Source organism: Delphinus delphis, chromosome 1 (genome assembly GCF_949987515.2).
Source record: "Delphinus delphis chromosome 1, mDelDel1.2, whole genome shotgun sequence".
Taxonomy (NCBI): Eukaryota; Metazoa; Chordata; class Mammalia; order Artiodactyla; family Delphinidae; genus Delphinus; species Delphinus delphis.
Window position 1 is genome coordinate 190218 of NC_082683.1, and position 14848 is coordinate 205065.

The 14848-nt window shown below is 64.5% G+C and overlaps 2 protein-coding genes across 4 annotated transcripts in view; one reads left to right on the plus strand and one right to left on the minus strand.

Moving 5' to 3' along the window:
• Window positions 1-11788, minus strand: part of HES4 (hes family bHLH transcription factor 4) — a 28844-nt gene extending 17056 nt beyond the window's left edge. The window contains exons 1-2 of the mRNA XM_069540674.1: window positions 11765-11788; window positions 7308-8150 (exon numbers count right to left, since the gene is read on the minus strand). The gene's annotated coding sequence lies outside the window, so the exon portion shown is untranslated. The remainder of the gene's footprint in view (window positions 1-7307; window positions 8151-11764) is intronic.
• AGRN (agrin) overlaps window positions 1-14848 on the plus strand; it is a 32560-nt gene that overhangs the window by 1232 nt on the left and 16480 nt on the right. For all 3 annotated transcript variants that reach the window (XM_060012466.1, XM_060012477.1, XM_060012470.1), the window contains exons 2-3: window positions 1238-1499; window positions 13068-13115. In XM_060012466.1, coding sequence (XP_059868449.1) covers window positions 1238-1499; window positions 13068-13115 — 310 coding nt within the window. The remainder of the gene's footprint in view (window positions 1-1237; window positions 1500-13067; window positions 13116-14848) is intronic.

The window sequence follows — 14848 nt, forward strand, 5'->3', positions numbered from 1 at the left end:
GGAGATGGGGAGGGGTGGCAGCTTCTTTCAGCCTGGCCTGTGCGGGCTACAGCTGGGATCCCCCGCCGGGCCCCCTCCCCTCCACCACCGCCAGGGCACTTTGCCAAGTCCCTGCAGGATTTTCCCGACTTCCTCCCCGCTGCTCCTGGGTGTGGCTGGGGTGGGGGGAGGCGATGAAAGCCACCCAGCCCTCCCCTGCTAGCTGTCGTCCTTCTAGAGCCTACTGTGTGTCTAGGGGTGGGGGGGCGGGAGTTGGCCAAGGCTCCCCCACCTCCCCATGGCCACTGGAGGGTGGAGGGAGTCCCTGCAGATTTCTCAGACCCGAGGCTCCCAGCAGGGGCAGGCAGGTGGACGGGCCACCATTGTCTTTCATTCCCCATTCTGGAAGTCCTGGCTCCCCAGAGCTCCCGAGGAAAGGGGTGTCTTCCCAGGTGCAGCATGCATGGGCACGTATCCCCATGGACGTTTTCCTTTAGGACCGCCTGTTCTGACTGCAGCCCTCCTCCCCCCACCCCCAGCAGGCCGTGGGCGTCCCAGGGGCTGGTTTGTCAGAGCAGGTACCCTCAGGGCCCCAAGAGCAGAGTGGGGAGGGTGGGGCTGCCCTGTGCTGCCCAGGCTTGATTTTGAGGTTCACAGGCTGCCTTGACCGCACGCACTGTAGGAGCCTTGCAGGAGGAGGGCGTTTCACCTGCCGGGGGGCATGGTGTCTTTGCCCACCCACAGGGCTGCATGGAGCCCAGCTGGCCCAGAGCCCTGAGCTCAGAGCTCATCACCCTGAAACTTTATCATCCACCTTAGCTGCTCCTGGCTCTGCCCATACAGAATGGCCGGAGCAGTGGGTGGGACGATAGGGAGAGTGGGGCACGGAAGGCAGGCACCCCAGCCGGCTGGGTCCCCTTCCCGTAACCAGCCTGAGCCGAGAAGGACGTTGTTGGAATTGGGGTGGCTGGGGGTTGGGGGGCTGCTTCTGTTTGCAGGCCAGGTGTCCTAGTGTGTGACACACACGGGTGGGCAGTGGCATCCATCGTGTGTGTGCCTCCCTGCAGCTTCCTCCTGGGGGGCTGACCCAAAGATCTCCACACATCTGCCCAGGGTTTGGGTCTATCTACTCTGGACATCTGGCCTGAGCAAGTGAGGTGGGAAGAGAGGAAGAAGCCCAGGTGTCAGCCTCTGCGGCCACCCCTCCCCAGTGGGAAGAGGACCACTGACACCTGCGCACCCCCCGTGTCCACCCCAGGTTCGGGTCTGGCGGTACTTGAAGGGCAAAGATGTGGTGGCCCAGGAGAGCCTGCTGGACGGAGGCAACAAGGTGGTGATTGGCGGCTTCGGAGACCCCCTCATCTGTGACAACCAGGTGTCCACTGGGGACACCAGGATCTTCTTTGTGAACCCAGCCCCGCCGTACCTGTGGCCGGCCCACAAGAATGAGCTGATGCTCAACTCCAGCCTCATGCGCATCACCCTGCGGAACCTGGAGGAGGTGGAACACTGCGTGGAAGGTGCGTGAAGGGGCAGAGCAGGGGAGGCACCGTGGGGGCAGGAGAGAGTTTGCTGGCGGCGAGAGCACTTGGCATCTCGTGGTGCAACCTCCTTTTCTGAGTCCCAGCTCCCTGGCTTCCCAGCCGTCTCAGCTCCAATCTCTGATATAAGCAGCGCTCCCTACCCTGGCCCTGGAGATGCCACCACTTTTTGTCTTGGAGCCAAGTGAGTCCCAGCCCTGCAAAGGGACAGGCCTCCTCTCTCTTCCCCTCCCCCTCCGTAGTTCTGCACGCCCCTTCCTGGAGTTCCCTGTTCTAGGAGAGAGGCTGGGACCAGGTGAATGAACATCAGTTGTTTGTGTTCTGCAGAAGCCCAAACATCTGTTTAGACAGGGCCCAGATGTTGAGCAAACCCGTTGGGGTGGGGCTTAAGGGTTGTGCTGGAGGTGGGGCTACCCCACCATGTTTTCCAAGAGGCCTGTCATTTCTGGGAGGGGCAGTTATGTGGAGTGGGCTGCTTCCAGAGTTTGAGTGGGTGTGGGATCCCCTCACAGAGGTACAGAACCTCTCCTTGTCTGCCCTCCCCATGCGTCCGTTCTGAATGGCCCAAGAGCATCCCTCCCTCACCCCAGCCTCCGAGAGGTGAGCAGGAATCACACGACCAGGGCTCACCCACCCACCTCAGCCCAGGCGAATCCCAGCTGGGGGCTGAGATCCATGGCTGAGGAACGTAGCAGGGAGAACATAGGAACTGCCTGTCGCCCTCACATCCTGTCTGTCCCCTCATGGCTGCCTGGGAAGGGATGTACCGGAGAGGGCGGAGAGAGGAGAGAATGCTTCCTCCCAGGGCAGTGGGAAGGGTCCTTGACTTCCTGTCCTGGGAAGGTGACCCTGTCCCTCTGATTTGCTCTGTTGGCCAGCAGGGAAGTTCCATCTTCCACCCAACTTACTGCTGTGGTGCTGGCTTGGCTTTTGCGGGGTCCTGGGTGGTGGACTGTGCAGGGCGAGGGGCAGGACCTGAAGTGGGGAGCCCTGTAGCATCCTGCGTGGCCTGTAGTCCATTGCTCCTGGGGCTGTGTCCAGGGTCCCAGCCTGCAACGTCATACAGCGAGGCCGGCGGGGCTGTGTCACTGGTCCCTTGCATCACCAGCTTAGCTGAGGAGGTCCCAGCATGGCCCTCCCACCAGGTGAGGACTGGAGACCCTGGCCCTGCTCTGGAAGCTTGTGGTCTAGGGAAGAGATGGGAGGGTGGCATGGAGATGGGGCAGGCTGTGGGGTGTGATGCCCAGTTTTGAAAGATGAGTTGGGGGCTAAGGAGAGGGTCAGGGCACAGAGAGCCCCCATTTCTGCAAGATCAAGAAGGCACATCACTAACTCTGCAGCTGGACGGGTCCAGCCTGAGGGTCCACGACTCGGTAACTGAGCCCTTCTGTGGGGTCAGAGGGCATGTGGCAGGAGGGCCACCCCAGGCAGAACAAGATTTGCCGTCTTGCCAGATCCTGCTCTACCCAGGCCAGGCCCTGGTTCCGGATACATCAGGCTGGGCAGAGGGACACCTGGAAAGGAGGGCCCACAGGGAGAGCTCCCAGCGAGACTTCACCTTCTGTGTGCCGGCTGCCCAGGATAGGGACCGGCCTAGGCCCCCAGCTCCAGTTGGGCCGGTGGGGGAGGGTGGTGCTGGGACCCACAGGCCAGTGTGTAGCAATGGGGTGAGCACCCAGAAGGGGCCGAGGCCACCAGAGTCTTCTGGGGTGGGCCTGCCAGGAGGAGGGTCTTGGGGAAGGAGGTTCATGGAGAGAAAAGGAAAGGAAGTAGCCTTGACTGTAGCTTGGAGCCTTGTGGTAGAGCCAGGGTGGAGGGGAAGCCCCCAGGGAGGGGAGGGGCCCAGAGTGAGAAGCTTGGGGTCCACTGCAAGGGGCCAGGGAGCCCTGGAAGTTTTGAGCCCATGACACGGATCCCTTCTTTGGAAGCAAACCGGGGCACCTTGAGGAGCAGGGGCTGCGGGCAGGGTGGGTGCATCCCAGGGACCCCAGTTAGATGGGGGTGCCTCCCCCTTGAGCCTCCCGAAGGCCTGAGGCAAAAGGCCCCCTGGAGCTGGGGCCGGGCTTGGGGAAGAGACAGTCCTCTCCCCACCTGCCCCAGCAAGGTGCGGCTGGGAGGAGGGCCCGCCTTCCACTCTGTGGGAGATAAGGGCCTCAAACCCCACTCCAGGCTCTCCAGGGAGACAAGGCTTCACCCTAGTGGGGGGTTAGGGTTAGGGATGGGCAGGGCTTGAACTAAGATGACCCCTCCCTGTCTGATTCTGACCCTGTTCTGTTCCTGGGAGCCCACAGCTGCCCCTGCCCCACAGGGCCCAGAGTGAAGGCCACTGATTTGTGGAGGTGACCCCAAGACCACCCAAGACCCCTGTCTCTAACACACCTCTCCCCGGCCCCCAAAAGGCCCACAGCCGCGAAGGTCAGGGGCACATCCTGCCAGGCCCACCTCCCTGGATGCCCCCAGCTCATCCCCACCTGGGCCCCAGCTCTACTGGGACTACCTTCCTCAGTTTCTCCCCCAGGGCCTGCAGGGTCTTCCTGGCTCTGGGCCCCTTCCCCAGCCTCCAGCCCCCAGGAAGCTCCTCCCCAATCCTCCGCCTAGGGAGCCACATTCCGAGCATAACTGAGACAGGTATGTGTCCCTCCCTCTGCGCCACCTGTGGGTGAGGGAGACGATGCTCTGCTTCAGAGCAGCCTCTTCAGGAAGGAGCCCCTCGCCCCCTGCTTTGTCAGGGAAGTGGCCTGGCCTCTTCCAGTGCCAGCCGCCCACGCACCATGAGCCTGCCCAGGCTGGAAGCGGAGCAGGCATCTCCTCCAGCCTTCAGCCACTTTGCCCTGGTCTGGGCAGCACCCATACACTCCCACCACCCTCCCCTCCCCCACCTTATGAAGACTGGTCCTGGGGCCCCCTGAAGCCCCTAGGAGGGATGCAGGCCTGGGGCCCTTCCCCAGGCCTTTCCCTGCCCACTAGGAGCCAGGAGCAGAGAAAGGAAGTGTTGTCTGCCCTCTCCAGGTCTGGCACAGGGACAGGGTCGGTGAGTCTGGCTGTGGCCCAGCTCAGCCCTGCCCAGCCCTGAAGCCCGGGGTCCTGGCGGCCATGGCCTAGCCTGGCCAGCCTGATTCCAGTGAGCACCCTCCCTCCCTTCCTCCCTGCCAGGCCAGCCTTCTAGGGCCTTTGGGAAGGCAGTCCTATGTAGCTCAGGCTGGAGAGGTGCTGGGTCCCGGGCCAGCCTGGCACTGGTGCAGGCGCTATGGCCTCGGAGCTGGATGTGGACTGCAGACACCCCCAGACAGGGACTGGCTCTCCCTGAAGCAGGGCGGGGGCAGGTAGAAGTCCAGAGGGAGTTTCCTGGGCGGGCTCCCTCTGCTGTCTGGCACTTAGCTTCTGTACCCCCAAGTCCTCTGAGCCTGTCCTACTCCCGCCACATTCCTCCCTGAGGTGGGAGGTGGCTGCTTCCTGTCCCTGTTTCCCTCTTCCAGACTGTAGGTTCTCACCCCACCCCTCCAGACCCGCCTAGCGCCCTCGGCCCCTCCCCCAAGCAGGCCCAGGCTGGAGGCTGCCCGCCCAGGCTTTCTCCTTCCTTCCAGCAGCCGGGGGTGGGGCATCAGCTCAGGTGGGGTGTGACCGCCCCCCCCACCCCGCCCGCCTGTCCTCTTCCCACCTGGGGGTCCGTGGTAGATAGCGCTAGAATGGACCTGTGCCGGCTTTGTCTTCCCCTGGGCCCACGGTGGGCTGGCTGGTGTCCTCCCTGGGGCAGCCCCAGGGGGCTTGGGTGGGGGGCTGCTCCTGAAACCAAAGGCCTTTGGATCCAGTCCCTTCACTGCGCCAGACTGAGCTAGTGGAGACAGCTCTTGGCTTTTTCCAGACCCCACCCCATCCCCCTGCTCCACACCCAGAGAACAGCCCTGGTCTCCATTCTCCCCTGCAGATTGGAAATGCAAAAAAAAAAGTTGTTTTGAAACTGTCCTCCCCTCTCCTGCTGTCTATACTGGCCTCCCCCAGGGTGCTGGACAGAGTGGATTCCGGTGGGGCCTGCCTGTGCCCTTACAGCATCTCTGGGGGTGCTGGGACCCACGTGCACAGAGGAGAAATTAGATTCACCTGGTCAGGGCTGGCTGGCCCAGGTGTGGGGCTACAGCCCCCTGCCCCGCCAGTCCTACAGGCTGAGGTGGGGGGAGTGTAGAGGGTGGCATGGGGCTGCCAGGTAAGGTTAGCAGGGGAGTGGGCCCAGACTTCAGGGCCGTGGATCTAGCCAGAGGTCACTCTCACCATCACCCTGCTACAGTCAGGCCAGCTCAGTCTCCTCCAGCCTGCTTTGCTTCTTTCCTAAATGGTTAATTCTCCCCAGCCCCCTGAGAAGCAAAGCCTGCCCCCACCCCCATCACCACAGGAAGGTGGAAAACAGCTGCAGAAACAGGCCTCTCTCCTGCCCCTGCACCTGCCCCAGCCCTTTGCCTCCACCTGCAGGCTCCAGGCCAACTGCCCTCCCTCCCCCCACAAGTTCTACCCTTGCCTAGAGGCCTGGGGCGGGGGGCGGGGGGGATGAAAGCTGGGCTCCGTCTCCTGTCCTGCTCTGCCGGCCCCAGCCGCCCCCCCACCATTGAGATAGGTGAACCATGGCTCCCCACACAGGCCCCCAAGGCCCAGCCGGGCTGGGGGCTGCAGGCACAATCACTGAAATAGCCCCAGTAACCCCTGACACCCCAGAGTCCCAGAGAGTGCCCGCCTCTCATTGAAGAGCAACAGGGATCTCAGAAATGAGACAGCACCCTAGTGACAAGCACTCCGGTGACACTGATGCAGCTCATCAGAGGGCACTGTGCCCCCACGGGCTACACTGGGGCTCAGGAGGGATCACGGTCCAGTCCCAGGCTGCGGCTGGGAGCCGGGCAGGGGTGACTAGGCCTCTGGTGGAGTTTCCAGTGGGGAGGGAAGCTCCCCTAGAAGGGGCCTCTCCCCCCAGAGCAGATCCTGAGAACTTCCTCTGAGGAAGGCCCCCTGCCAGGGGCTGCTTACAGCTGGACCTGGGAAGGGGAAGATGGCCCCTCCCACTCCCCTCCCCACCAGGGCATAGAGGCATGGGAGGGGCCGGCTCTGTGTCCTCCCAGGCAGCCTGCTGTTAACAGCTGTGTGGCCTGCACGTGTGCACGTGTGCCTGCAGCCTCAGGTGTACCAACCGGCACACGATTCTGATTGAAACCCCAGCTGGGCTGTGGTTCCTGCCACCCTTGGATCAGCCTGGGGAGGGGACCCTGCAGGTCCTCTGCCAGCAGGCTGGTAGCAGGCAACCTTGGCTTGTGTCCCTGGGGGCCTGGGAACAGGGCTCCAGCCCTCTGCCCTCATATGGCTCCCATCTCCTGCCTGCTGCCCCAGTGTCCAGCTATGCCCTCCTCCCACCCACCCCGTTCCCGGCCGAGGTCTGGGCCCCGCCTCCTGTGGGCTCTGCCTCTGGGTTTTTCAATGCCAGAGATGGAAGGACTGTGGTAGGGACAGGAAGAGTCTCTGGGGCCACTTGGATTCCCTGTCCCATCTCGTACCTGCCGGACCCTGAGTCTGGCACTGTTAGGGGTTAGGTGTGGCAAGTCAGGAGAGCCTGTTCTGCCTCTGGCCTGAGGTGGGCCTGAAGCTTCCCTGCCCCTCCCATTGGCAGCTACCTCTGGGCCGCCCCGCGCTGGCCCCGGCAGAAGCAGGCAGCCTGTCCCTCTGGCCACAGACGCGGGCTTCCCGTGTACATTAGGGCGAAATAAGAGCACAGCATCTGGGCCAGACTGTGGCCTGTCCCTGACCCACCAGTGGGGAGCAATGTACATCCACTTCTCTCCCTGGAGGGGAGGCGGTGAGGGTCGCTAGGGTCCATTTGAGAATCCATCCGTGGGTTCCTTCCTCAGCCACCCGTCCACCACGGCCCAGCAGCAGATCCTCACAGGGCCGCTGGAAGGGCTGCCGCTGCCACCTGCACAGGGCCCTTCGAGGTTCTGGACGGGCTTTCCAAGGAGGCCAGGTGTGGCTGTGTGTTGAGGAGCGAAGGCCAAGGGGGAAGGGTATTCCGGGCAGGAAAGGCAGCACAACAAGGTCTGAGATGCAGGGAACAGCAGGCAGTCCCTGTGGCTTGGCTGCGGGGTGGGACAAGGCAGCTGTGGGCGTGGTGCGGGCCAGAGAGCTACAGCCCACGGGCTGGAAGAGGGGGACCCTCCTCTCTGAGCAGGAGCCTTCCCACCTGACGCTGCGCCTTGGCTGCTGGTCCCGGTCACCCTCCCCCACGGGAGAAACTCCGCCTGCACCCTGGCTGCGTCTGCAATCTCCTGGTCTTCCGTCTTTGCGGCTCTCTCCTGTCTGGCCGGTCTCTCTGCCCCTTTGTCCCCTGACTTTCTGGTTCCAGTAGGTGTGTCTGTCTGTCACTCCTCTTCATCTTGACATCCAGCCGGTCAGTACCTCCAGGAAGCACCGTCCCCCAACTCAGACCGTTGTGCTGGCCTGTGCATCCCTCACTGCCTGGCGTGGCCCTCAGCAGGACACAGGGTCTCCACTCACCAGGCACTGACCACACGTGGGTGCCACCCTGGCTCTTCCAGCTTTCTCTTTCCTCCCGGAGATGGGCAGGGCCTGGCCAAAAGAGGTGGATTTGGGGCTGTCCTGGAGGGGAGGGACCGAAGGCATGGATCAGCTCCACCGCGGCCCCCTTTTCTGCAGGTGCCTACCGCCCCCCTCCTCTGTTCGTCTGGCGCCCCCTGGTGGCTTCAGTCTATGTCTTGGCAGGTGTCCAGGCCCTGGACTGGGCTCCCTCCTCCCAGCGTTCCCCAGGCCGGAGGACCTGCCCATGGCCCCTGTCGCCCTGAGGCCTCACCAGCCTGGCCCCTCCTGGCCTCCTGCAGCCTCCTGAGCCCGTTCTCCCCTGGGCCTCTGTAGTTGCCTCTGTCCGGAGGTGCAAACCCCTCTCCCCATCCTTCGGGTCTCTGTACAGATAACCCCCCCACCCCCACCCCCCGACCCTCCGACCTCTAGTGCTCTCTCTGTCACAGGGTAACCCCCCAGGGTGCAGAAATCCGACCCGACTCGGGACACACCTCCTGCACTGCGCCTACCCCCGGAGGAGCTCAGACGGGCTGCTGAGGGAGGCTGGGCCCCGGGCAGGGTGAAGGCTGAGTAATGAGGGAGGAGGGAAGCCAGGGGTCAGCGGCCGCAGCTGCCGTCCAAGCCGCCAGCGGTCGCCACCCTACGAGCTGGCCCTGCTGAGCCCCGTCCCCAAACTCTCACTCAATGCCACCGCCCGGCGGCGCCGGCTAACCGGCAGAGTGTGGGCCCTGCCCGCGGGGCTGGTGGGTGGGCACACAGCCAGCGGACTCAAACCTGGGCGCCTCCCGGCCTCGGCCTCACCTGAGGCGGCGATCGGGGCCCGGGCTGGACGCCGCCTCCTTCCCAGCGGCGGGCCCGGGTCCAGCAGCGACGTCCCGCCGTGAAACGCCCATTGTCTGCTGAGGCCGAGGGGGAGGGGACGGCCGTAGCCTGAGACCAGACACCAGGAGGCCGGGGCTGGGGGAAGGGGCCGCCCTGCCCCGTCCTCTTCCCCTCCCCCACCGGGGCGGCCAGACACCTGTGACTCCGGGCCGCCTGGCGGCCGGCGCTCGACTGTTCGATGCGCTTCACACACAAGCGGGATACCCTCGAGGTCCCGGCGGTGGGGACAGGCGGACCGCGCGCTGCGCGGGACCAGCCGAGGCGCCGCCGGCCGCGAGGCCCGACATTAAAGGTGTGTGCGCACGCGCGGTGTGTGCTCGCCGCCGGGAGGGCGGTGCCGCCCCACCCCCACCCCTTCCTTTCCGGGGGAGCTGGGCCCGGCCCCTCCGGAGTGAGGGAGGGGTCATCTGCGTAAGAAAGGGGTCGGCGGGGGGCCAGTAGGTAGGACTTCCCATCCTCTCTGGACTCTATTCCCCATCTTCCTTCTCAGGGCAGCACCTGGAGGGGCGCAACCACACCGTGTACTTGGGGGCACGCCCAGTGTGTGCTGTGTGACTGAGGGGCAAGTTTTGCATTGCATGAGGGCGTGCAGTGTGTATGCACGCAGGTGAGTGTGTGACACCCAGTGCCTGTGCAGACTTGAGTGAGTGGGTGTACATGTGTCTGCGTACGTGAGACCTGGGACATCGAGTGCGTGTGTACACATGTGAGCAGTAGCATGTTGCTGTGTGTAAACCCAGAGGGGGGCCGATTCTTGGCTCGGAGCACCCTCTGTTCCTGGGGTCTGAGCCTGCGTGGCCTGGTCAGGGCTGAATGATTTTGAGTCTGAAGATCCCAAAATAGCCCGGGTAGCCTGAGCTCCCCTCCCCCAGCTGGCTCTGAGGCCTCAATGGCCCTTTGTCTCTCTGAAGGCATCCAAGCCCTGTGGGGGCTCAGGCTCGGGCTGAGGCTGGGAGGCACCGGGCTGCATGCGGGTCCCCTTTCCCCAGGCCAGACCTGACAGGCCTTGCGCACCGCCACCACCACCACGTGAGCCCTAAGTCCAGCCCATTTGCTGGCAGAGTCCGGGGTCTCTGCCTGGGGGAGGCCTGCCCTGCCAGCACGGGCTCCCCCTGATCCCAGGGCTTGCCCCTCCCACACTCTGGTCCCCTTGCCTCCCCTCCTCCAGCAGGGCCCACCCATGATGTCCCAAGCTGCAGTGGCAGCAGCAGACAGGGCTCCTGTGCGGGTGTGTGCTCAGTGCGTACGTCTGTGGTTTAAACCCTGGCACTGTCTGTGGGCCCCTCCCTGAGTGGAGGGATCCCAACTGCAGTCCTGGGGGCTGCAGTGAGAAGTAAATGGGAAATGTGTCACTGCCTGGGCTCACCACACCAAGTTCTGGGCTGTGGGCCAAGCTCTGCCCGGAGGAGATAAAAAGTCAGACCCTGCCCTGGGTGCTCCAAGTCTGGGGCATTGCCACTCTCAGTGTGGTGTGGGCAGTGCCAGGGTGTGGTGAGGTGAGGTGAGGGGGTGGGAGGCTCCCCTGAGGAGACAGTGAGGCCAGCCAGGGGCAGGGTCTCCAGGTGGGCTGACAGATTGCTACTCTGTGTCCATCGCGGCCCGGGGTGGGGGGGACCACTTTGTGTATTGACTTTTCCTGCAAGGTTTCAGTAGACCCTCAGGTTCCAGGGCTCCAAGAGGTTTGAAGACCCCTGCTGTGGATGATTGGGGACCGGACAGGGTGGGCTGACCCTGTTAGGATTTGGTACTAGTGTGTCTGGGCGCAGGACTGAAAGGAGTCCAAGGAGATGGACCTGAAGAACTGGGTGCTGGCTGGCAGGTGCTTGACGAGCAGGGAGTGAGCGAGGTGTGTGTGGGAGGACTCCAGGGACATGTTTGTGAGGCAGCTGCACACGTGATGGGGAGGACGGGAGTCCCAGGTGGGCCGCGCGCCCTGGCCCGCTGTGACGTCAGGGTCTCGACGTTCCCGGAAGGCCTCTGGGGGGCGCTCCAGGCTTGCGGTCTGGACCTGGAGCCCCGCGACTATTTGCATAACGCTCATTTACATGGGACTCATTTGCATGATCCTGTCACCTCGCGGACGCGAGTTGGGGGTGTGCGGATGGTTTGAGGTGCTGCTGTCAGGTCCTAGGGAGGGGTGGCGCACCCTCTGAATTGAGCCCAGCCTACTCCCCACCTGTGTGTATGTACCTGGAGACGCTACCCCCACAGTGCCGGGGTCGCGCCAGCGGGGGCAGAGACATTGACACGCACACGCGGTAGCACGCAGACCGCAGCCCAGAAACCGGGTCCTTCGTGCAGGTCGATCCCCCCTGCGGGGACACAGACAGACCCTCGGACACTCCGCCGCGCCGCCGCTCACACGCACAGCCCAGCCCAGCCCAGCCGGGTGGGAGCGGGAGGGGACCCTGTCCCGCCCACCTACTCGACCCCACTCCGCAGCCCCCCACCCCGACCTCACACGTGCCTTCTCTCCAGCGCCAGCCTCCGCTCCCCCTCATCTCCGGCCCCGACCCCAGCCCCCATCCCGACCTGCACCCTCCGCAGCCCCAGCGCCCCACCTCTGCGCCCTCCCCGGCCGCCGCGCCCTTCCAGCCCCGGTGCCCCCAGCCGACCCCCAGCGCCCGCAGCCTCTGCGTTGTCTTTTGTGCCGTCGCCCTCCCGTCCTCATCCGCCCGATGCTCCTTGCGGCGCGAGCCGCGACTCCCCGCGGACGCTGGGGTCCCCGGAGGCGTCTTCCTTTGTCTCAGCTCCCCGCCCTCCCTCCGCGGCGCCCCTCGCCCCTCACTCACCGCCTCGGCCCCGGCCTGGGCGCGGGGAGCGGGCGCGGCCCTCCGCGGCCGGCTCTTTCTTCTCTCTCTCCGGAGGCGCGCTCGCCCCTCCCGCTCGCAGCCGTCGCCGCTCCCGCCTCTGCCGGGGACCGAGCAGCCGGGACCCGCCGAGTCCCGGGCGAGGGGCCGCTCGCCGCCCTTCCCACTCGGACCGACTTCTCCTGGGCGGCCGCGCGGGCACGATCCGGGGCTGCGGGACTCCCCGAGGCTGGCTCCGGGAAGCCCGAGCCCCGCGGAGAGCTGCTGGCGCCTCCGGCCCAGGCCCTGGCCGGTGTGGACGGCAGGGGTGGTGCTGGCCCTCGGTTCCTCGTCCACCTCCCTCCGAGCCCAAACTTGGGATTTCTACTCCGGGAGAATTCTGCACACCTCCCTTTATGAGCCTCAAGGGCTGTGGAGGGGGCCTGGCGCCCCCCCACTCCCCAGCTGTGACTGGAGCTGAACTTTGAGAGTATAGCTGCTGTCAACTGGCCCAGGGGTCCAAGAATGGGGCGAGTGGCACCGAAGAGGCCCAAGGGCACCCCGTGAGGACCCCCACGCCTCAAGAGTGGGGGCTGAGGATCCCGGGCCATGCCTCCACTGCCGCTGGAGCGGAACCCCCGGCAGCGGCGCGGGCTCTCCCTGCTGGTGCGATATTTCATGATCCCCTGTAACGTCTGCCTGATCCTCCTGGCCACCGCCACGCTCGGCTTCGCGGTGCTACTCTTCCTGAACAACTGTACGTCTGTGGGTGTGGCAGCCTCCTGGGCCCAGGTGACCCTGCCTGTCTGCTCGCTGAGGTCCTCTGCCTCAGCCACCAAAGATTAGGGGACAGGCAGGGTCACAGAGAGGCCACCAGCTGTGACGTGGCTCAGATGGGCCGCTGCATCTTCTGGGAACACCTGGGTCGTTCTCTGGATGCCTGGGCCCCCCGAAGGCTGTCTGTGGGCTGGGGGGGGGCAGGGGCCGGCCCACATCCTGAGCTGCAGAGACAACTTTCGTTGGGGGGGGGTTGGGGGCAGCTGGCTACGCTGGGAATGGGGGCTTTGGCAGGACCTGGGGCTCATCTCGGGAATAGGTGGCTGCCCACACCCCTGCCACTGGGCCTCCCTGACAGGTGTCAGACCATGATGATACAGCCAGAGGGGCAGAGGAAAGCCAGGGAAGGGATGTGTGCAGGCAGGGGTGACCCCTCCAGGCTGGACAATGGGACAGGCTATGGAAGGACTGGCTTGGGCTGGGGAGTGGGGGCGGGGGTTGCCTGACTTGGAGATTTGTTTTTTTCCAGACAAACCTGGGACCCACTTCACGCCAGTGCCCCCAACGCCTCCGGATGGTGAGTGAGGGCTCAATTGGTGACAGACTGAGCTTGGCAATCTGTGCCTGGAGGGGCGGTGGCACTCTTGGTGGTCAGGGGGTCATTCTTGGGGCGTGTACATCAGACATGTAGCTGTGTCTGGAGCAGGAGGAGGCTGGATGAGGGAACCTGGATCCTTCCTGGGGAGTCCACAGTGGTGGACAGCAAAGGGAACCTGGGGTCCGCAGTCCCTGGGCCTGGCCCCACCTTGGCCTCAAAGTTGGAACTGACTTAGTGCTGGAGCCCACGGGTTGAGAGATGGGTCAGAAGATGTGTACAGAGGGCGTGGGGGGCCAGGGGCTCGGGGAGAGGGCCTCAGCAGGACCAGCAGCAGCTGTCTGAGGAGGGATGGGCGGGTCTGTTCCTGGACTGAGCAGGCTGGGCCTGGCCTCCTTGACCTGCTCTGTGGGCTGGGGCCCGGCCTCCCTGGGGGGCTGCTGTAATTAAGCTAATGTGAGCGGGGAAGAGAGGAAGCTGTCAGTGCCTCCGGAGGGCAGGGGAAAGGGGTGGCCTGGGGTCCTCTTGGGAGAGGGGGCTGCTCCCAGGTCTGCTTTCAGTGCCTGGGCCCCCTGCTGGGCAGGCACGGCCCAGGTCCCTAGAAGTACACAGAGGGCTGTCCATACATGGGATGGGCCATGGGAGGGCGCAGGTCTGCACTGGGCTGGGGGTTTGGGCCCAGGACTGAGCCTCTCATAGGCTGTGGACAAGAGGCCTGGAGCTGGCTGGGTTTAAACACCTTCCTCTCTCCCAGCGTCCTCAGCCTTCTCTCCTCAAGCCCCAAGGCCTGCTGTGTCTCTTTTCCTTCACACATGCATTGGCGCGCCCCACAGCCTTCCACACGGGCCCCGCACCTGCCCTCGGATCCCATCACACATTTCGGGACAGCTACCCCACATGACCATCGTCATCCCTCCCAGGCGCACACACAGCACATTCTTGGTCACAGGCAGGGCTCAGGGCACGCGCTCCATCCTCCAACCTACCCAGGTCTGGGGAGAGAGTTAAATATACCCACTCCAACCGGCGGAGGCTATAAAAAGCCACCACCGCCTCCGGCATCGCACACTGTGAGGGAGCCTTGGGCAAGGAAGGAGTGAGGCTCCTTCAGGAGGGCAAGCATGGCAGGGCCCCAGAGGTGACGCTCAAGGGCCGGGAAGCTTGCAGGTCTCTGGGCGCTCCACCTGCGCTAAGGAGGGGCAGCCTGCATGATGAGGGTGCAAGTCTTGGAGGACGAGGAACCTACTGGTCATAGAGGAGTAGGTGTCCTTGGCCCAGGGGTCAGGACCTTGGGTGGTGTCCGGCGGGACCAGGGTGACCAGAGGGAGAGAGAGGCTTGAGCCCGAGGGGCAGTGCGGTGACCAGGTCCTCGGCCATGGGGTCAGGACCCTGGGAAAGACCTTGATCAGCAGGTCCAATTGAAGCCAGATAGAGCAGCCAGCCAGACGGGGCAAGTGCCCCTGGGTTTGGCCTGGGGGTCCCCAGGGCCTTGGGCAAGTGAGGGCTGAAAGTGAGAGGAAGTGCTAAGGGGAGAGAGAAGGAGACCGCGGGAGACGGAAAGTGAGGAGAGGGGCTATGAGTAGACAAAGTGTTGAACCAGGACAAGGGATGCCCCATATGCTAGCAGTTCTTACTGCTCTAGTCATCGCAGTGGCTGACCCCCCACCCGGCCCAGAGTGGAGTGCTGGGCCTCTCCAAGCCTTTGCAGGTATTGG